The following is a 21952-nucleotide window of genomic DNA, read 5'->3' as shown; positions in this document are numbered from 1 at the left end:
CGTTTGGCACCGGAGACACAGTGATGCTTGGTGCATGACACCGATCACATGCCACCTCGTGTGTTAGTCCAAATCTCCGCCCTCCGGCGATTAGGGAAGGTAATCTTTTCTGTCATTATTTAAGGTCCAAAGAATTTGAAGGGAATGTCGGCGTTACTTTAGTATGACATGAATAAGCAAATGTTTTGCCCGAACAACTGCTGCCGTCGTTATTGATATAAATTATGCTTTAAAAGTGACCTGATCGTTGAATGAAGGAATCTTCATTTTAACAGCCTAATCCGAAAATTGCCGTTGCGAGCATTTACTCTTAGAAATGGCAACAGCTGAAGCTGAGCAACGGGCACTCTGTTTCTATCAAACAAGTTTCAAAGTTATCCACAGATTTTTGAAAACAGATCTCTGTTCAACTTGGTAATCTCATTAAAGATAGACACAAAGTGCTGGAGTAACTCGGCGGATCAGGCAACACCTCTGGAGAAAAGGATTAGATGACGTTTCGGATCGAGACCCTTCTTCAGTAGAGTCGGTGGAGAGGGAAACTCAAGGTATGAAAAGTTACAGAACAAATCAGAGCTGGTACCGATGGCCAAAGAGCTCACAATGGTCCATTGTTGGTCCGTTATTAGTGTACGCTGATCCATCTCTGACAGTGCAAAGAAGGGCGCATCATGTTCAGTCTACTTTTATTAGTAAATACGACCACTCTGCTAATATGACCTACACCGAGCCTCTTCTCTGCTCTGAGGATGGCGACTTCATTGCAGGATCTACTCTGGTGCAAGGTGCAACCATACAGAAGCTTGGCTGGTGGCTCAACTGACATTGGATCTCAGATATTTTAATAGTTCTCATATAAGTCTGATACTTCTATGAGATCGTAATTGACCAAGCATGGATTGCTTCCATGACAGTCATACTGCAGATGGGTGGAAATAGGTGAGGTGGGGTTTTGATAGGCAGATGACAATAGACAATAGACAATCGGTGCAGGGGGAGGCCATTTGGCCCTTCGAGCCAGCACCGCCATTCAATGTGATCATGGCTGATCATCCCCATTCAGTACCCCGTTCCTGCCTTCTCCCCATATCCCCTGACTCCGCTATTTTTAAGAGCCCTATCTAACTCTCTCTTGAAAGCATCCAGGGAACCTGCCTCCGCCGCCCTCTGAGGCAGAGATGGTTGGACAAAGGCCAACTGATCTGTAGATCCTTGCATTCCCTTTTCCTATATTTCTTATACACTGAGCTATGTTTGTACATGTCTTACGCCAAATGACAGTGTTCCAGATGGGTGAGATTGAACTAACAATGAGATATGTTCAAGGCACGAGGGAACATGTTTGGACTTTTCAAAGCGTCTGAAGCCCTTCTCCTTCTTTATAGCAGAGGGGTCAAGGTTTTGGAAGATGTTGGAGTAGGTAAGCAGTGTTAATTTCAGTAATGCTACATACAGTGGTGAAGCTTGGCTGCTGCCCCCTGAATGATTATGACCGCACCCCACCCCACCCTAAGTATCAAAAGGCTATACATGCTTTCAACCTTCCAACCGGGGATTCCCGCACTTTGCCTGTTGCCTTTCCTGGTGAATAACCGTGTACTTTCTACCTCCGCATTGGGAGTGACCATCTCACTACAACTCCTATCTCTGAAGCCCTCGGTATCCTGCGGCCGTTCAGCTTCAGCTGCTGTCCCACTTCCCTCGGACAGTCTGGCCGGAGCTGCAGCTGGGAGCACTCCCAACAATTCTAGCCGCCACTGATACTGGAGGTCTCCCCGACGTGCCGCGTCGTGCAGGAGGAATATACCACGGCTATTTCCACTGCAACTGGTGCAAACAAGACCCTACTTTATCTCACTTTCGCGCCAAAGCCTCAACACTCACCCTCAAAACTGAACACTGGCACCTCAACACACACGCTCTCCTGAAAAGGCTGTTCCCAATGGTTGTATGTGGCTGCCCTCCCAAGATACACCACTGGAACCAGTCATTCTTCTCAGCCTAACGCGCACCCTCACTCTCCTCTCAGCTGACCCGCCTCACGCTAACAACACATTTGACCTCATCTCTGCTTTTATTTCTTTCATGCGGTATCTATAGTCAGCCCGAGGAGCTACTGTTGTGAACTTTGATAAACTAATCTTGGTTCCGACTTAAACTCAGTCTTCTGGCCCGATAATTGGTCAACGGCAGGGCGGGTGGAGGGCAGGGAGGGGAGGCGAAGGGTAGCAGGCGGGTAGCAGAGCTGGAAGGGAGGCAGGACCGGGGGGGGGGGGGGGGGGGGGCAGGGCAGGGGCAGGGGGGACAGAGCTGGGAGGGTACCAGGGGGGCAGGGTAGGAGAAGGGTAGGGCGGGGTAATGGGGGGGGGGGGGAGTACAGGGGTGTGTGGGGCAAGGGCAGGGCAAGAGAAGGAGAAGGAGGGGGGGGGGAGGGCAGGGGGCAGGGGTGAGGTCAGGAGGGTAACAGGGGTGAGGGTGAGCGTCAGTGACCCGCCAGTGACGCCGACCGTCGCCCAATGACGGGCGAGCGGCGAATAATGACACCCGAGGTTTCTATAGCAGCGGCGTCACATCTGTGTTTTATAAAAAGGTATAAAATACTTTGGAGAATCATATGTACGTCGAGAAAATATAGAAAGAGATCGATCTCGGGACAGACAGTAAAGGGTGGGGGAAACGGGGCGGACTGTGCAAAAATCGGGAAAGTCTGTTCCGAATAGAGGCCGGTCTCGAACTGCATAGATATCAATGAAGAACAAATTCACGGAGCCAGCAGACAGGCGGACGATGTTCAGAGGTCGGGGCAGGAAGAGTGAGAGACGCGGATAGGAGCAGGTTGGCTCTCTGGGTCTCATGGGCAACAGGATCACACACCTCTCCGGGTTCTTCAGCAGGATCCACAGAAGGAGCATCACAAGTTCCCAACAAAATTTGTTTCAAGGTAAGAACGGAGAATGGTCCGGGACTCCCCTTCGGGTAAAGGCGGAGTTGGCCGCAGGCTGGAGCAAGGTTTACACCCGGGCCGTCCCACACTACATCTCAAATGACCACCAGCACTGGGCAGATTCTGTCGTGGACGTGGACAAGTGCAAGGTTCACACCCGACACATGCCAGACGGAAACAAGATAAGGGATCGCCCCTCACCCCCGACAGCTGTTGCACACATCTGGCCAGTTATGGCGCGGCTCTGCTGAGGAGCAAATACCTGGATATGAGCGAGGCTGATCCATGGGAAGTTAGATGTTGCACCCACGAACAGGTGTAGTCGAGCTAACACGTAGACCGATCAGATCCGAGCGGTCTACGTGTTCAGTTTTAGTCGCCTTGCTTTGGAAAAATGCCATTTAGCTGGAAAGAGGGCAGAGGAGATAGAAACATAGAACATAGAAAATAGGTGCAGGAGTAGGCCATTCGGCCCTTCGAGCCTGCACCGCCATTCAATATGATCATGGCTGATCATCCAACTCAGTATCCCGTACCTGCCTTCTCTCCATACCCCCTGATCCCCTTAGCCACAAGGGCCACATCTAACTCCCTCTTAAATATAGCCAATGAACTGGCCTCAACTACCCTCTGCGGCAGAGAGTTCCAGAGATTCACCACGCTCTGTGTGAAAAAAGTTCTTCGCATCTCGGTTTTAAAGGATTTCCCCCTTATCCTTAAGCTGTGCCCCTTGTCCTGGACTTCCCTAACATCGGGAACAATCTTCCTGCATCTAGCCTGTCCAACTCCTTAAGAATTTTGTAAGTTTCTATAAGATCCCCTCTCAATCCCCTAAATTCTAGAGAGTATAAACCAAGTCTATCCAGTCTTTCTTCATAAGATAGTCCTGACATCCCAGGAATCAGTCTGGTGAACGTCTCTGCACTCCCTCTATGGCAATAATGTCCTTCCTCAGATATATGAGGTGGTTGCCAGGCACAAAGGCCTGTGCTATAGGGAGAGTTTGGCCAGGCTGAAGGGTTTCGGCCCGAAACGTTGCCTATTTCCTTCGCTCCATAGATGCTGCTGCACCCGCTGAGTTTCTCCAGCTTTTTTGTGTACCTGGGACATTATTCTTTGGAGCAAAGGGAGACCGCGGGATGATGTTTTCGAGGTGTATAAAACCAAGAAAAAACGAAGTGCTGGGATAAATCATTAGGTCAGTTAGCATCACTGGACAACATGAATTGGTGACGTTTGGGGTCTGGATCCTTAGTTGTACAGAGTGGAAACATGCCCTTGAGCCCAACTTGCCCACACCAACTAACGTGTCCCAAATACAGTGGACCCATCTGTCTACGTTTGGCCCATATCCCTCTAAACCTATCTTTACCATGTATCTGTCCAAATGTCTTTTAAACATTGTGATGGTGTCTGCCTCAACTACCTTCTCCAACAGCTCGTTGAGGGGCAGATGGTTGAACAAAGGCCAGACGTGAAAAGATAGAAGTGTTAGATAAGGAGATGGGATAGAAGATGTGGGAAATGTGAAGATAAATGAATATATGTGGAATGGGATGGGGTGGGAGCAGGGGGAGGAGGGGGGAGGGAGAAATGGATGTGCAATCAGGTGGGGCACAGAGAAGACGGGGAAACCTTCACTGCCACATCCAACATGATTCCACCACAAGTCACATTTTCCCAACCCCACCCCTTTCCACAGAGACTGACTGCTCCCTCCACAACTCTTTGGTTCACTCATCCTTTCCCACCCAAAACACCACCTCCCCGGGTATTTTCTCCTGCACTGCAGGAGATGTAACACCTGAACCTGCAGCTCCTCCATCACACCCATCCAAGGATCCCAATGGTTCTTCCAGGTGAGGCAGAGGTTCACTTGCGTCTCCTCTAACCTCATCTACAGCGCTCATTGTTCTCGATGTGGCCTCCTGTACATCAGCGAGACCAAGCGTAGACTAAGCAACTGTTTACCAAACACTTGCACTTGGACCGTCAACGCCTACTGGATCACCTGGTTGATAACCATTTTAACTCCCCTTCCCATACTGACATTTCTGTCTTGATCTTCTTCCATTGACAGAATGAAGTCGCATGTAAATTGGAGGAACACCACCCTATATTCCATTTGGGTAGCTTACAACCTAATGGCATGACATTGAATTCTCCAATTTTAGGTAATTAAGCAATAAATAATTTCCATTCCCTTCCCTCCACCTCCCTTTACCCCCATCTCTTTCTGAGCCCCATCTGGATGTTCACCTATTTCTCACGTTTCTCTTCCATTCACCCCATGCCCCCCTCCACCTAGATTCATTCTTCACATTTCATTCTGCATCCACCCTGACCTCTTTATCTCACACTTTTTGTCTTTTCATCTCTGGCGTTTGTCCAACCACCTGCCGATCAAAACCTCCCCTCACCTGTATTTATATATTAGTGGCCAAGACCTTGTCCCACCCCCACCTCCCTTTCAACCTTCCCCACCCCTCCCCCCACTACAATCAGTCTGAAGAAGGATGCCAACCCAACATTTTGCCTAAACCACGTGCACCACAGATGCCGCCTGACCCACTGAGTTACTCCAGCTCTTTATATCTTTTTATGTAAACCAGCATCTGCAGTTTTGTGTCTCTGTGAAATCATGAAGTTCAAAGATAGAATCATAGTTATATAGCACTCAAACGGCCCTTCAGCCCAACTCATCTATGGCAATAAAGGTGTCCCATCCAAGCTAGTCTTATTTATCAATGTTTAGCCCATATTGCTCTCAATCTTTTCTATCCATGTATTCGTCTTTTAAATGTTGTTACTGTACTGTCTCAACTGCTTCAAGACCATATGGGCCGGAGCTGAATTAGGCCATTTGGCCCATTGAGTCTATTCTGCCATTCAATCATGGCTGATCTATTTTTACCTCTCAACCCCCCATTTTCCAATTATCCAGTTAGCGAGCTCATCCTGAATTCCATGCAAACTATCTTTCAGAGTCAGGCTATGATGTGCGACCTTTTCAAAGTCCTGCTAAAGTTCACATGAGCAATATCTATCTCCCAGCCCTCGTCATTCCCCTTAGACACCTCTCCAAAAACCTCAAGCATATCTATTGAGTACAAAAGTTGGGAGTTCATGTTACAGTTGGCAAGCGTGCAAATACTTTTTTTGACCACTTTATTTACCATTGTACTTGCATCCCTGGGTTTCTCTGTTCTACGACACCCTCCAGAGCTCCACCATTTACTGTTTAAGTCCTTCCTGGTTTAACTTACCGAAATACAACATTTTGCACTTGTCCGAGTTAAAACTCCATTTGTGCTTTATTTTTCTGTATTATATGACAAAAACCCAGAGAGTGTAATTGTTGTCCAACACTGTAAGCTGCCAGAGCTGACTGCTGGGCAGGGAGAAATAGGTCACATAATAGCTTACTGAAAGGAATTGGATTGTTATAGCAGAAATATTCACTGACAATGGAGATTAGAGCCAAATGAAAACATCTCAAAGACTGCCTCAAGCGCTCTGCCATAATATTTCATAATTCCCCAGTTGTGATCTTGTTGCCTTCACTCCAGGACAATCCGACATTATTTATCTGATCCAGAGGGGAACGTGCAAAGGGACTTCTATGAGATTTCTCTTCGAGAACCTACCACATTCGCTGCACTGTGGCCAAATCACTTTTGGAATTAGCAATGACCAAGATTGCAACTATTATTGTGCTTGGTTGCACAGTCCCGCAGAATAAGGAAGAATCTTCCTGAACCAACTAAGCAATCAACATCCACAAAAATGTACGAGGTTGACATCTGCTTAAATACATTTCACAACGGTGTGGGCTTGGGCATTAAGGTCAAGGTCACCACTCCAAATAATGAGGGAACTCTACGCTGCCCAACAGGCAGTACAGAGGGAATATTACGATGTCGGAGGAACAGCTGGATGAGGCATTTACCTTAACCCAGAGCACTATTATCCCATAATTGTCAACACTAAACCCAGATTATCTGGTCAATTACATTGCAGACACATTTTCTACAATTCAAAACTTTACCATTGGATGTAATTCACTTTGGAATGTCCTGAAAGAGAAATGGAAAATGATAGAAAAAATGCAAATCCTTTTCTATTTTGTTAGAATCTCAATTACTGTACTACAGCATCATGAAGTGTCACGGTTTCTTCAATAAAAACACTTTCTGAAGTTTCATCTTTCAGTGATTTACAAAGGTCCTCCCATCTGATCAGCACAATCCAGAAAGGACACCTGACACCATCACTATGATCAATGCATTGTTGCTGAAAAGGACATGCTTATTTGGTTTTACCTTGGACAAGGTCATGGAAACTTGTGATGGAAGAGAACAGTGATGTCCTGAAGCTTACCAACATTTTGGAAGAAGAGGTGTTGGCGGTGGCTTGAAAAAGGTGGATACATTCTCAGAGCTTGACCGAGTGTAACTGAAGACATGGGAAGCAAGGGAGGAAATTACAAGGAACTTGCAGAGATTTTTTGTATCAGACAGCCTCCAATCTTCTTGTACCTCAGCTAAAGGTGAGAGGGGCTGCAAGGACTAACCAGGAAATTACAGGCTACTGGAGGGAATTCTGAGAGACTCAATCTATCTGCATTTGGAAAATCAAGGACTGATTAGGGATGGCCAGCATGGCTTTAGAATATATAGAACATATCACAGTGGAGCACAGACGAACCACCTTCATCTCAGGATGACAGTGTTGATCATTATGCTAATTTAAACCAATTCTATCTGTCTGCACATCATCTATGTGCCTCCACCCCTGTTGTGTTCACTTGTCTGCCTAAATGCCACTTAAATTTGCTACACATACATTTCCACCATCTCCTCCGGCTGCACGTTCCAGGCACCCACTATTCTCTGTATAAAAAAATACACACCTCAAATATCACCTTTACACTTTGCCCTAGAATTTGACATTTCCACCCTGGGAAACATTCTGAGTGTCTATGCTTTATGTAGGAAACTGCAAATTTGAGCTTTTTTTAAGAGAGGTGACCAAGGAGATTGATGGACATTGGCCTTCTGCCAGAAGATGAGATGGCATGGATCCAGGGCTACCATGCCAGTCGGATATAAAATTGATTTGGTGATAGGAGTTAGAGAATGGTAATGGAAGGTTGCTTTTCAGGTTGGAGGTCTGTACCCAACGATGTATCAAGGGGATCAGTGCCGAGCTGCCTGTTGTTTGCCATGGAGTTATACCACATAGAAACAGGCACCTCAGCTCAACTTATACATGCCAACCAAGACATATATCTGAGCTTGCCCCATTTGATTGTGCTTGCCCAAATCTCACAAAACCTTTTCTATCCTGTACCTGTCCAAATATGGTCTAAACATTGTAATTATATTCCCCTCTACTGTTCCATGTATCCACCACTCACTGTGGAAAAAAAGTTGTCCCTCTCAGGTCTTACTTAAATCTATGTGATCAGTTGTAGGCATCTAGGAAATAAACTGTACTTATTCACCTATTTTATGCCCCCCTTGATTTTATAAACCTGTATAAGGTCATCCCTTAACCTCCAATGCTCTAGGGAAAAAAGTTCAGGTCACACCAAATACTTGTACAAATGTAACATGATGTCCTGACTCCTGTATTCAATGCCTTAACTGATGAAGACAAGCAACACTAAACGTTTCATAGTAACAAGGGAATGTAGATGCTGGTTTACAAAAAAAAAAAGACAGTGCTGGAGTAACTCAGCGGGTCAGGCAGCAACGCTGGAGAATGTGAATAGGTAACATTTCAGGTCAGGACCCTTCTCCAGATAAGCATCCTACCTCCCTGTGTCCCCATTTTCAGTTAACTACATACCTATAGTCTGCGATCTTTCTCTTCTACAACACTCTCCACATCCCTATAATTTACTGTACCAGTCGTGTCCAGGTTTAACTGACCAAATGCAACAGTATGCACTTATCACAGTTAAATTACATCTGCCACTCCTTGGCCCACTTCTTCAGGTCATCTCGATACTGAAGTAATCTTAATTAACCTTCTTCACTGTCCATTGCACCAATTTGGCTTCACTCACAAATTACCATGCTAACAATATTGTCATCCCAATTGTTAACATGGATGACAAATATTTACCCAGAGGGACAGGAGCTGAGGGATGGCATGATAGAAATATTCAGGATTTTTAGAGACTGACAGTATAGATCAACACATCTTTTCTTCCCATAGTTGGTGTTTCCTTAAAAGCAGGTTTTTGCTGAGAGGAAGGAGTTCAAAGGGGATTTGTAGGGAAAGTTTGTAAACACCGAGTGAATGACATCTGGAACTACTGCTAGAGGAGGTTGTGGAATCAGTTGCAATCATTATGTGCAAGAGACATTTAGGCTGATCCTTAAATAGAAAAGTCATGGAAGGATAAAGTCCTAAAGTGGGTTCATTGGACTATTGTAGATGGCAAAATGTATGGATGGAGGTAGAGGAGAAAAAGGTCTGTTTCTATGCTGTTTGACTATATGACTCTGTGAACAGTCAACTGTTTTTAAGGAAGAGATGTTTAATATAGTTAAGGCACATTCTTATAAAGAGAAAAGGAGGGGGGGCTGGGGGGGGGGGATTAACAATCCAGAGCTCATGGATGATAAAGAAATTCAGAGGAAAGTAACAGAAAGCAATTGCGTCTGATGTACCAGTAGTACATACAGTATCAGTGAGAACAGAAAGAAAAGAATCAGGGAGGAATTGAAAACTAAAATAAGAGGCTAAGAGAGCAAATAAGAAAATATCAGCTGCCCACATAAGTATGAATCCAGAAGTATTTGTCAGGCATATTACATTGTAAAAGGGTGGGACCTGGAGGAATGGAGCCTATAATGGACAAGCACTTACACATAGATGCTTGGGTATATTATTAAGATACTACACGAGTATTCTGCATGTCTTCATCAGGGAAGTGGTTGGTTCCAAAACAGTTGTAAAAGAGGAGGTAACTGAGATGTACATTAAGCATTGATAGAATTTATGCATTAGTAAATTTGGCTAAACTTAAAGATTCTGCTTCATCAGGATTGACAGGATGGATTCTAACATTTTAGGGAAAGGTTGGGGGAAAATTGCTAGATAGCTGACCATAATCATCCAATGCCCTTTGAACACGAGAGTGGTACCAGAGTTCTTGAGATGGTGAATATTATTCACATGTTCAACAAAGGGAAGTTTTGACTTGTCCAATGTACAGTTGTACAATTAGCTTTCCGTCTGGTGCTGGGAAAGGTCTTGGAAACATTGATCTGGGACAGGTTCATAGCCACCAATGGAAAAAATGTATTTATTAAGGAGGACAGCAGAGATTTGATGAAGGCAAATCATGTTTTTAAACAATTTGGTGGAAATTCTTGATGATCTTGATGATAAGGTGTTACACATCAGGCTATCAGCAGAGTTAAAGCACGTGTCATGAAACACTGACAGCGTGGGTACAAAGTTTACTCAATAATAGACCGTATAAGTTTGTGGTGAACAGTTGCTTTCTCGGACTGGAGGAAGATGAACTTTGGAATTCCTAGGTTTGGTGATGGGGATGTGGCTTATTTTGATCCATATTAATATTCTAAATGTGCTTTGAAAGCTTCAATTTTTAAATTTACAGAATCATTGTAACTTTGCAACTAACTGATCGAATGCTAGAACAACACCCACCATCAAATCTCAGTAGTTAATCAGTCTAAATCTCTGAAGTATTAAAGACTGGGAAAGAGATATAGATGATTTAGTTATAAAATGCCCTATTAACTAACCACAGTAGAGGGAAACCGCCCTGAGGATTGTTTGTGGACTATTGTAAAAGTTTGAATTCACTTTCCCGATAACGCAGTCTGACCCACTGCCTGCTCTTTTTATTGCTTCTCCTTATGGCATCAACAGCTTTGCTGATTCAGCCAATAGTATCTCTAAATCCCTCCATGTTTTGCACAATAGTTTTATTTCTATTGCTTTTAATTTCCATATTGCACAGCTTTTCCTCTCTTCACATTGAACTGGATCTATCACTGGTCAGCCCAGTTCCCTAGTCTCCACAGTCAGGTGTAGCCATTCTGTCCACAAACAAGCATGAGCAGTGACCCTTCCTTTATTATCACCTTCACACTTAGAGGGTTTTAACTTCAAAGTCTCTGCCATGCAAGATCCGACTGAGCTACTCTTCATCAACTGTATTTTAAACAAGTCTTTCTCCATTCTTAAAGATTATTTAAATTCTATTTCAGAAGATGGCGATGGCATATCAGCCCACGTCACTGTGACTCATTCATCAGGGGAACCTATGCTCAATGACAACAGTGGAGTATCTTCTCTCCCAGATTTAACTTGCAAAGTTGCAGCATCATCAAACACAAACATCTCCTGCACAAATCCTGCAGATTTCAACAGTATCTTCCAGAAAATTCCACCTCAGCCTACAAACAGAAACAAAAAAATGTTGCCCACGGCATTTCCCAACATCCCAGCACCACCGAGGATTGCAAGGAAAAAAGGGAAGGTGATTGGGACGCCATCTCACAGAAACAGAGCAGAGTTAATTCGACCGCCCACGTCCCAGCTCTCACCTGGCGGAGATCAGCGAACACGGAGCCAAATGCTTCCAGTCCCTCCGTTCTCCAACAGAGACGACAACTCACCGGATCAACTTCGAAAACCTGTCAGAATGGAACAGGAATTTTCGTCATTTCTGCAGCTGACCAATATAACAGACGAACCTCTTCCCCAAAATGTCCAACAGCCTGGCAGTGAAGGGGAAAGCATTTTTCAACCCCCCTTATCCACAATATTACTACAAAAACAGTTCAATCTAGAAGGTGAATCGTCATCGGTAGCACCCTACACTGCTCTTTGCCCACTGGCCTACGGTGCTGTACAGGAATTCATGCCACTGTCCTCGCAGACTATTGTACTTTTGCAACAAACTAGCCACAAGCTGGAACTGGAACCATCAAACCTCAATAGCAATTTGGAAATAGCAACACAGTCATCCCTTCACTGCGAACCAGCAATAGAGTTCACCAGCAGAGAACTTCAATCTGTCAAAACATTTCGTTCAGAGCCCACCGGAAGAACAAATGAATCTTTCCAAAGTGTTTCAAATTTCACCAGTGGAGACAAAGCCTCAGTCCAAAACAATCTACCAGCATTTGACTCAAATAAAGAGCAGGAAATGATTCCACCAATAGCACTTTCCTTTAAAGCGGAGGAATCATTACCAACCAGTCCATCAAGAGCCGTCTCCAGCAGGGAGCAGGAATCAATCAAAAACAATCTACCATCACCCATCGCTGGCGGGGAGCAAGACTTAATACAAAACCTTCCACCATTAGCAATCTCTAGTCAAGACCAGGAATCATTACAAATTCTTCCACCATTAACAATCTCTAGTCAAGACCAGGAATCATTACAAAACCTTCCAGCATTATTGGTCTCCAATCAGGACTTGGAATTGTTACAAAACCTTCCAGTGTTATCAGACTCCATGCAGATCCTGGAACCGTTACAGACTCTATCACCATCATCAGGCTCCAGTCAAGAAGAGGAATCGTTACAAATGCTGCCATCACCAATAATTTCCAACAAGGAGGAAGAAATATTCCCCGAGTCATCACAAATTATTCACTCACCACAGAGTTTGGTTGAGGAGGACCTGTTACCCTCACCAACACTATGTAGTATTATACCATTGGAATCAACCAGTAGAGAGAAATATTCTCCAAAAACCTTGCATATGATGAGTAAATCGGAAGAGGTAACCTCAATAACCCTGCTAAACATAGTGGAACCACCAGCGGAAGGAAGAATACCTCAAGAATCTCAGAGAGGTCTTATACATTGGAAGGGGAAGGAAGAGGAGAGGGAACCTCTTGAACGATATCAACCCATTCTCAAGGATGAATGTACCATGGTAAATGTTTGTGTCGAACAAATTACCCCGATACTGACAAATCTGGCCGAATCTGCAAGTAAGATGACGGAGACTCTTGCTGCTTTGAGTGAGCACCAAGCCAGCATTGCATCAAGCCTGCAAGTGCTCACAAGATGTCAGACATTGTGACTGTGTGCGAGAAGAGGAGGCTATCTCCCGAGCAGCTTTGACAAATGAACCAGGAAAGCCAATGAGACAGTAACTCTCCGACAGCAGCCCAAATCGTCACATATTGTTGTATAAAATTCCATTTTAATATACAATATTCCAATTTTAAAACACATTTCATGAGGGAGGAATATTTGCTGTCAATGTACATTAGCACAGAATAAACACACTTGAATAAAATTCTCAATGGCAGCCCATGTGTTAATGGAGGTGGTACATGTCCACAATTCAAATATCTGTAATATTATCTACAGCTTGCTCCAGTATTCAATGAGATACAATGCAGGTTTCAAAGAATTAACCTGTCCTTTTACCATATTTATAACATAAATTATAAGAAATGTGGCAGGAACAAATCACATTGAGACGCAAAAAAATGACTCGGATAAGTGTGAGGTGGTATTTTGGGAAGGTAAACTCGGGCAGGATTGCTCAGTAAAAGGCAAGGCCCTGGGGAGAGTTACAGAACAAAGAGATCTAGGAGCACAGGAAGATAGTTCCCCGAAAGTGGTGACACAGGTAGACGGGGTAGTGAAGAAGGAGATTACATACTTATCTTCATTGAGTACGCAGGTTGGGATCTTATGTCACAACTGTACATGTCACTGGTGGGACCACACTAGGAACATTGCTTACATTTCTGGTCGCCCAGTTTATAGGAAGTATGTCATTGAGTTAGAATGGGTACAGAAAAGATTCAGAAGGATGTTACTAGGACTGAAGGGCTTGAGCTATTAAAAAAAGGACTGGGACTTTGCCTAGACTGGGACTTTGTTACTGGAGTTAAGGAGGCTGACGAGTGCCCTAATAGAGGTTTATAAAATCATGAAGGACATGGATAGTCACAATATTTTTCTGTGGTAAGGGAAACTAAAACCAGAGGACATCGATTTTAAGTGAGAGGGGGAACATTTTAATGGAAATTTTTCGCACAGAGAGTGGTAGGTAGATAGAACAACCTACCAGAGGAGGTAGTTGAGCCAGGTAGTATAACAATAATTGAAAGACATTTGGACAGCTGCATGGGTAAGAAAGGTTTAGAGCGATATGGGCGAATCACAGGCAGATAAGACTAGCTCAGGTCGTCATTTGGTCGGTTAAGATAAATTGGGTTAAAGGGCCTGTTTCCATGCTGCACAACTCTATGCCTCGATAAATAAGATGATGCAAATGCTTTGTAGGTTGGGAAACAGCGGTGGAATGAGTCAGCATAAATATGTATACCGACTCATTCCACTAATATATATGAATATACACATATGTGTGAATATATATATATATATATATATATATATATACACACACACACATACATATATACACATATATATACACACACACAAACATATATACACACTCACATACACATATGTACTGGTTTACAGAGGGCTAGTATGGACATTGTGGGCCAAATGTATTCATGGGGTGGCAGCTCAGTCACTCAAGCCTGATGTGCTGGCAGCTAACTCGCTGGCTGGTGGGCTGGCAGTTGACTCATTGCTATTCCTTGAAATTCCATTTCAAGCAGGGTGGAAGGCAACCAAATTCAAGTGCAGTTTCATACCTCTTCAAGCAGGGTGCAAGGCCACCAAATTCAAGTGCAGTTTCATACCACTTCAAGCAGGGTGCAAGGCCAAAGAATTCAAGTGCAGTTTCATACCTCTTCAAGCAGGGTGGAAGGCCACCAAATTCAAGTGCAGTTTCATACCACTTCAAGCAGGGTGCAAGACCAAAGAATTCAAGTGCAGTTTCATACCACTTCATGCAGGGTGCAAGTCTACCAAATTCAAGTGCAGTTTCATACCTCTTCAAGCAGGGTGCAAGGCCACCAAATTCAAGTGCAGTTTCCTACCACTTCAAGCAGGGTGCAAAGCCACCAATCACAAGTGCACTTTTCTACCACTTCAAGCAAGGTGCAAGGCCACCAAATTCAAATGAAATTTCATACAATTTCATGCAGGGTGCAAGGCAACCACATTCAAATGCAGTTTCATACCATTTCAAGCAGTGTGAAACCACCATAAAACCACTATAAAGCCACACAAAACACCACATAAACACCACAATCGCAGTTCAGTATACATTCCATGTGTTCAGTTGATTCACAGCTCAGTCGTGACCTCTCCCTCCCCCATCTTGCAGAGACTGAACCACACCCACACTTCCATGTTTTATAATCCCTCCCCCCTCCCACCGGAAGGGTCGTGGCCTTTATGATGTGATTGACAGGAGAGATTCTCAACATTTTTTAAACACTGATAACACTTTTATTTTTCATTGATGGAAAGAATCCTCTGCACCTGATGAGCAGAGGGGGACTGAGTAAGATGGCCAAAAATCACAGCCGTAACTGGTAGCGTTTTATCTAAAATCAATATACAGTGCAAACAGGAAGTTGTCAAGTTTAGACTTTTAATTATTTGCGATTTCAAACCAACCACCGCCAACCATTGGCTGTGTTTTATTTCAAACCAACCACCACCAACCATTTGCTGTGTTTTATTTCAAACCAACCACCACCAACCATTTGCTGTGCTTTATTTCAAACCAACCACATTTTCATTTTCAAACCACATTAAGGGCACTCAAGGTCAGTAAAACCACACTCACAGTTTAGTAGACATGGGTTCAGTGTTATTCACAGCTCAGACTGAGAGGTGTGACCCTCTCGCTCCCCCATCTTGCTGAGACTGACTGAGGCACTCAACACTTCTGGGTTTTATAGTCCCTCTGGAAAGGGCGTGGCCTTCAGGATAGAGAATCTCAACATTTTTTAAAACACTAATAACTCTTTTATTTTTCATCGATGTGGATAAATGTGAGGTTATCCACTTTGGTGGCGAAAACAGGAAAGTAGACTATTATCTAAATGGTGACCGATTAGGAAATGGGGCGATGCAACGAGACCTAGGTGTCATGGTACACCAGTCATTGAAAGTAGGCATACAGGTGCAGCAGGAAGTGAAGAAAGCGAATGGTATGTTAGCATTCATAGCAAAAGGATTTGAGTATAGGAGCAGGGAGGTTCTACTGCAGTTGTACAGGGTATTGGTGAGACCACACCTGGAGTATTGTGTACAGTTTTGGTCTCCAAATCTGAGGAAATACATTCTTGCCATAGAGGGAGTACAGAGAAGGTTCATCAGACTGATTCCTGGGATGCCAGGACTTTCATATGAAGAAAGACTGGATAGACTCGGCTTGTACTCGCTAGAATTTAGAAGATTGAGGGGGGATCTTATAGAAACTTACAAAATTCTTAAGGGATTGGACAGGCTAGATGCAGGAAGATTGTTCCCGATGTTGGGGAGTTCCAGGACAAGGGGCCACAGTTTAAGGATAAAGGGGAAATCCTTTAGGATGAGAAAAACATTTTTCACACAGAGAGTGGTGAATCTCTGGAACTCTCTGCCACAGAAGGTAGTCAAGGCCAGTTCATTGGCTATATTTAAGAGGGAGTTAGATGTGGCCTTGTGGCTAAAGGGATCAGGGGGTATGGAGAGAAGGCAGGTACAGGATACTGAGTTGGATGATCAGCCATGATCATATTGAATGGCGGTGCAGGCTCGAAGGGCCGTATGGCCTACTCCTGCACCTATTTTCAATATTTCTATGAACAATCCTGTTGTTCTGCACAGCGGAGGGGGACTCTGAGTAAGACGGCCAAAAATCACAGCCGCAAGTGGCAGCGTCTTTTCTAAAATCAATAAACAGAACAGGAAGTGGTCAAGATCAGACTTTTAGTAATATAGATATATACACACACACACACACCAAATTTCCTATTTTCTTTAATTCAAATCATCAAAGCTATTTTGTGGTGCCTTTTTTGAACCTTCTAATTGCTCACTTCAGTTCTGTCCGCCTTTCTTTATATTCCTCTAAATCCTTGTATGCACTTCCTTTTCCTTTTTGGTCAAATTTACAACCTCTTTGATCATTCAAGATTGACTTACTTTGCCATCCTTCTCCTGTCTGGAACATATTGGTCTTGATTTTCGATCAACTGGGCCTTAAACAACTTTAAACAACTCCCACATGTCAGATGTGGGCTTACACAATAACAACCGTTCCCAGTGTACCTACCTGAGCGCCTGCCAAATAACGTTCCCATTTGCCTTACTCCAATTTAGGAACTTATTGCAAAATCTAGCCTTGTCTCTTTTCAAAACAACTTTATGGAGTTGTGATCACTATTCCTGAAACACTAGTCACCTGGCCAAGCCCATTTCCCAATGCAAGGTTCAGTATGTTCCCTTCTCGGGTTGGACTATCCACATACTAGAATCATACAGCGGGGGAAACAGGCCCTTCAGCCCAACTTGCCCATACCGCCCAACATGCCCCATCTACACTAGTCCCACCTAGCTGCATTTGGGCCATATCCTTCTAAACCTATCATATCTATGTACCTGTCCAATTTTTTTTTTAAACATTGCGATAGTACCTGGCTCAACTATTTTCTCTGGCAGTTCGTTCCATATTCCTACCACCCTTTGTATAAAATGTTGCTCCTCAGTTTCCTATTAAGTTCCTATACCCCTTGGTTCTTGATTCCCCTACTCTGGGTAAAATACTGTGCATTTACTCTATCTATTGCTCTCATTATCTTATACACCACCATACAATCACCCCTCACCCTCCTACGCTCCAAGGAATAAAGTCCGAGCCTGTTCAACCTTTCCCTATAGGTCGGGCCCTTAAATCCTGGCAATATTCTCGTAAATCTTCTCTGCACCCTTTCCAGCTTAACAACATCTTTCCTATAAATGCGTGAACAAAATTGTACACAATGCTTTAAACGTGGCTAATTAATGTCTTGTACAACTGTAACATGGCCTTCCATGAGCCCGGCCATTCACTGTGTAGGTCCTACGCTGGTTAAACTTCCACAATTGCAGCAGCTCACACTGCTCCGCATTAAACTCCATCAACCATTCCTCAGCCTAACTGATCAAGACCCTGCTGCAATTTTTGACAACCATCTTCACTATCTACAACACCACCCACTTTTCAAGAAAACCTCTTAGATGCACCTAAGAAATGATGTCCTGTCTGGGCCTTTGGCACTGAGCAAGTCACAGTCAATATTGGGAAAGTTAAAGTCACCCACTAAGTTAACCCTGTTGCTTTGGCATCTTTTGCTAATCTGTCTGCATAACTGTTCTCTATCTCCCACTTGCTATTGGGGAGCCGATCCTTTTAGAATGCTTGTAAAATCTATTTGGTTCTCCTTAATCCTCTCTGGCAAAGCGATCTCAGGCCCCCTTTTCTCCTTCCTGATTTCCTTCTTAAGTATATACCTCTCCTCGCCCAGGGATTTGCTCAACCCCAGCTATCGCACCTGACCTATACCTCCTGCTTTGGTATGAACATTGAACTCTCCAATTTTAGGCACCTAACCTACTAACAACCCACACCATTTTCTTCCCCCTCTCTTCCCAGTGTTCCATCTGGATATGCATCCATTTCTCCCTATCCTGTCCCCTTCCACCTATATTCATTATTCTGACCACATTTCATGCCTCTTCTATCCATATCTCCTTATCTCACACTTTTTCTTTTCATCTTTGTCCAATCACCTACCAATCCAAATCCCACCTCACCTGTAAACACCTATCATTTGCCATACTTTCTCCTACTGCCACTTCTCTTCCAGCTTTCTCCCTCTCCCATCCCCCCCCACCACCCACAACAATCGCACTGAAGGAGGTCCCAAACTGAAATACCACCTATCCATGTTCTCCAGAGATGATGCCTGACCTGCTGTGTTGCTCCAACACTTTGTGTCTTTTTTGAGGTATCATGGATGTAGTTCTAAGGTTAGAGGGAAGAGGGACCTCATGGGCAATGTTTTCCACAGAGAAGGCATTCTGTACCTGGAGCAAATTGCCAGAGAATGTCCCAGATGCAGATCATCACGACTTCTAAATAAGAAGAGTTTGGAGAGAAATGGTCAAAGGCAGGCTAATGTGGTTAGCCCAGTATGCCAATCTGATTGGTATGGACAGGTTGGACCAAAGGGTGTGTTTAACAGCTCTATCACCCTATGCCTAAAGGGATATAGGCCTAATTTGGGAAAATGGGCTTTGTGTAGGTATCGCAGTCGGCATGGATTCTATGCAGTGCAATTTCTGATCCCAACTCATGACATGAAATGGAACCATACAACTTTAAGGAAATCACTTTAATCAAAATGTACCTTTAGATGATGAATTCAATTTGACTCAAGGAGTTGAAGGCAGATCTATCTACAGATTAAAATGACCCCAGTTCGCTTTTTTTTTTCCATCTGCTAACTGAATGTCATACTGAGTTTACTAAAAGCGACGAGGTGCCCTAGTGCATTTGTAGCATAAACACACTAAATAGCAGTCAACCGATTAAGGTGATTTCACATCCGATGGACAAATGTGAGCTCTGCGTCAGTCCAACCCCAGGTTGTTGTGTATTACAACAGAACATTGAAAATACAACAGTACAGGACAAGAACGGGCCCTTTGGCCCACAATGTTTGATCTCATCTGCCTGTACATGATCCATATCCCGCAATACCCTGCACTTCCATGTACCTATCCAAAAGTTTATTTAACGCCTCAATCATAGCTGCCTCCACCACCAATCCTGCCAGTGCGTTCCAGGCCCACAGCATTCACTGTGGGGGAAAAACATCCCCCTCACGTTACAACTATGCCCTCTAGTGTTGGGTATTTCCACTCTGGGAAAAAGATTCTGACCATCTACCCTATCTATAACTCTCAGAATTTATAAATACTTCTATCGTCTCCCCTCAACCAGCGACGCACAAGAGAAAACAATCTAACTCTATCCAACCTCTCCCTGTAGCTGAAATCCTCTAATCCAGGTGACATTCTGGTAAACCTCCTCTGCACCCTCTCCAAAGCCTCCACATCTTTCCTGTAATGGGGCGACCAGAACTGCACACAATACCCCAAAGAATTGTGATGCACAACTATAGTACTGAGGGTAGCAGTAGCTTCCTGGAGCATCCCATGTTCAGCAGTGATGAAGCTCTGCACACGAGTGCCATAGACAGGGCTGAAACATTCGCAACCACAACCAACCAGAAGTTCCCAATAAATGAAACATATCAACATTGTCCTGACATTGCCATCATCACATAATTTTAGATGCTTGAACAATAACATTCCTTTCATGATAAGGTCATGTGGGAATGTTTACAATGGTGTTGCCATTGTTGGTGACTATAATTGATGAATGTTTCATTGTCCACCACTATTTGCAATAGTTACGTTTCCAAGAACAAAATGAGTTTGGTTTATTCTTCATGCTGGCTCTTTCACCTTTGCATCAGACTTCATCAGGCAGCTGGTCATCAGGACTCAGCCTGCTGAGTGTTAGCAGTACAAAATCATTCCTATTTGCCACATTTGACCCTATCACTCTGAACCTTTCTTATCCATGTACCTGTTTAAATGTCTTTTAAATGTTGCGAGAGTAGCTGCTTCAATGCCTTTGCCTGATAGCTCCTTCCAGAAACCCACCACCCTCTATGTGAAAATGTTACCACTCAGGTTGATATTAAATCTTTTGCCTCTCACGTTAAACCCATGTGTTCTAGTTCTTAATTCCCCAACCCAGCACTGTGGTGCAGCGGTAGAGTTGCTGCCTTACAACGCTTGCAGTGCTGGAGATCCGAGTTCAATCCCAACCACGGGTGCTGTCTGTACAGAGTTTGTACATTCTCCCCGTGACCGCGTGGATTTTCTCCGATTCCTCCCACCTCCTTTGTAGGTTAATTGGCTCTGTATAAGTGTAAATTGACCCTAGTGTGAGTAGGACAGCGTTAATGTGTGGGGATCGCTAGTCGGTGCGGACTTGGTGGGCTGAAGGGCCTTTATCTCTGAACTAAACCCTGGGAAAAAGACTTCATGCATTAGCCCTTCCTATGCACCATGATTTTATGCACATTTTACACACATCAATAAGATCACCCCTCATTCTCCAAGAAATAAAGTCCCAATCTGCCCAACTTCTCAGAGACAGATGGGAACATGTCCTTCACCCCAATTCATCCATGCCAACCAAGATGCCCCATCTGATACACTGTACACTGCACAATGACAATAAAGTTGAATCTGAATCTGAATCTGATCTAGTACCATTTGCCCATGTTTGGTCCATATCTGACAAAACCTTTCCTACCCATGTACCCGTCCAAGTGTCTTCTAAATGTTGTTTAGGGAAATGGTACAAGAGGTTTCAGATACCCACCATCCTCTGAGTGAAAGAGTTTACCCTCAGATTTGTTTAAATCTTGTCCCTCTCACCATAAACCATGTCCTCTTGTTTTAATTCCCCAATTCTGGGGGAAAGACCTTGTGCGTTCATCCTATCTATTCCCCTCATGGTTTTACACTCTTCTATAAGATCAGCCCTCAGCCTCCTGCGCTCCAAGGAATAAAGTTCTGGCCTGCCCATCCAATGAACCAATACTCCAAGTGTGGCCACTGTAGTGTCTTGTACGACTTCAACATAATATTTCAACTTTTTTACTTAACGTTATGATTGATGAAGGCAAGCATGCCAAAAACCCTTTTCTCCACCTTGAGTATCTGTCTTGGTGATATTTGAATCACCAAGAGAAAGGAGTTCCCATTAAAATATTAACAAACAAATCATGAGGTGAAGCCAAAACAGATTGCTTGGGTTATCTAATCATATCACGTGCAGATAAATAAACCACAGGGGTCAAGTGAATATAGGTGATGAAATTTTGGCTTAACCTGACACAAGATACAAAAATAACGGACTCATTTTTAATAGATTGAGTTAAATAAACAGACAGTTTACTAAGATTCACCTTTTGCTTACCTTTTAATTTTGAACTCCAAATG

General features: G+C 43.9%; 1 protein-coding gene across 1 annotated transcript in view; it reads left to right on the top strand.

The window, feature by feature from the left end:
• The first annotated feature begins 2575 nt into the window (after positions 1-2575).
• LOC129704209 (uncharacterized) overlaps positions 2576-21952 on the top strand; it is a 20375-nt gene continuing 998 nt past the window's right edge. Inside the window, exon 1 of the mRNA XM_055647168.1 lies at positions 2576-2941. Coding sequence (XP_055503143.1) covers positions 2854-2941 — 88 coding nt within the window. The 5' untranslated portion in view covers positions 2576-2853. The remainder of the gene's footprint in view (positions 2942-21952) is intronic.

The sequence above is a fragment of the Leucoraja erinacea genome, chromosome 15 (genome assembly GCF_028641065.1).
Source record: "Leucoraja erinacea ecotype New England chromosome 15, Leri_hhj_1, whole genome shotgun sequence".
Lineage (NCBI taxonomy): Eukaryota > Metazoa > Chordata > Chondrichthyes > Rajiformes > Rajidae > Leucoraja > Leucoraja erinaceus.
Note: the sequence above shows the minus strand (reverse complement) of the source record. Positions and strands in the feature narration are given on the sequence as shown.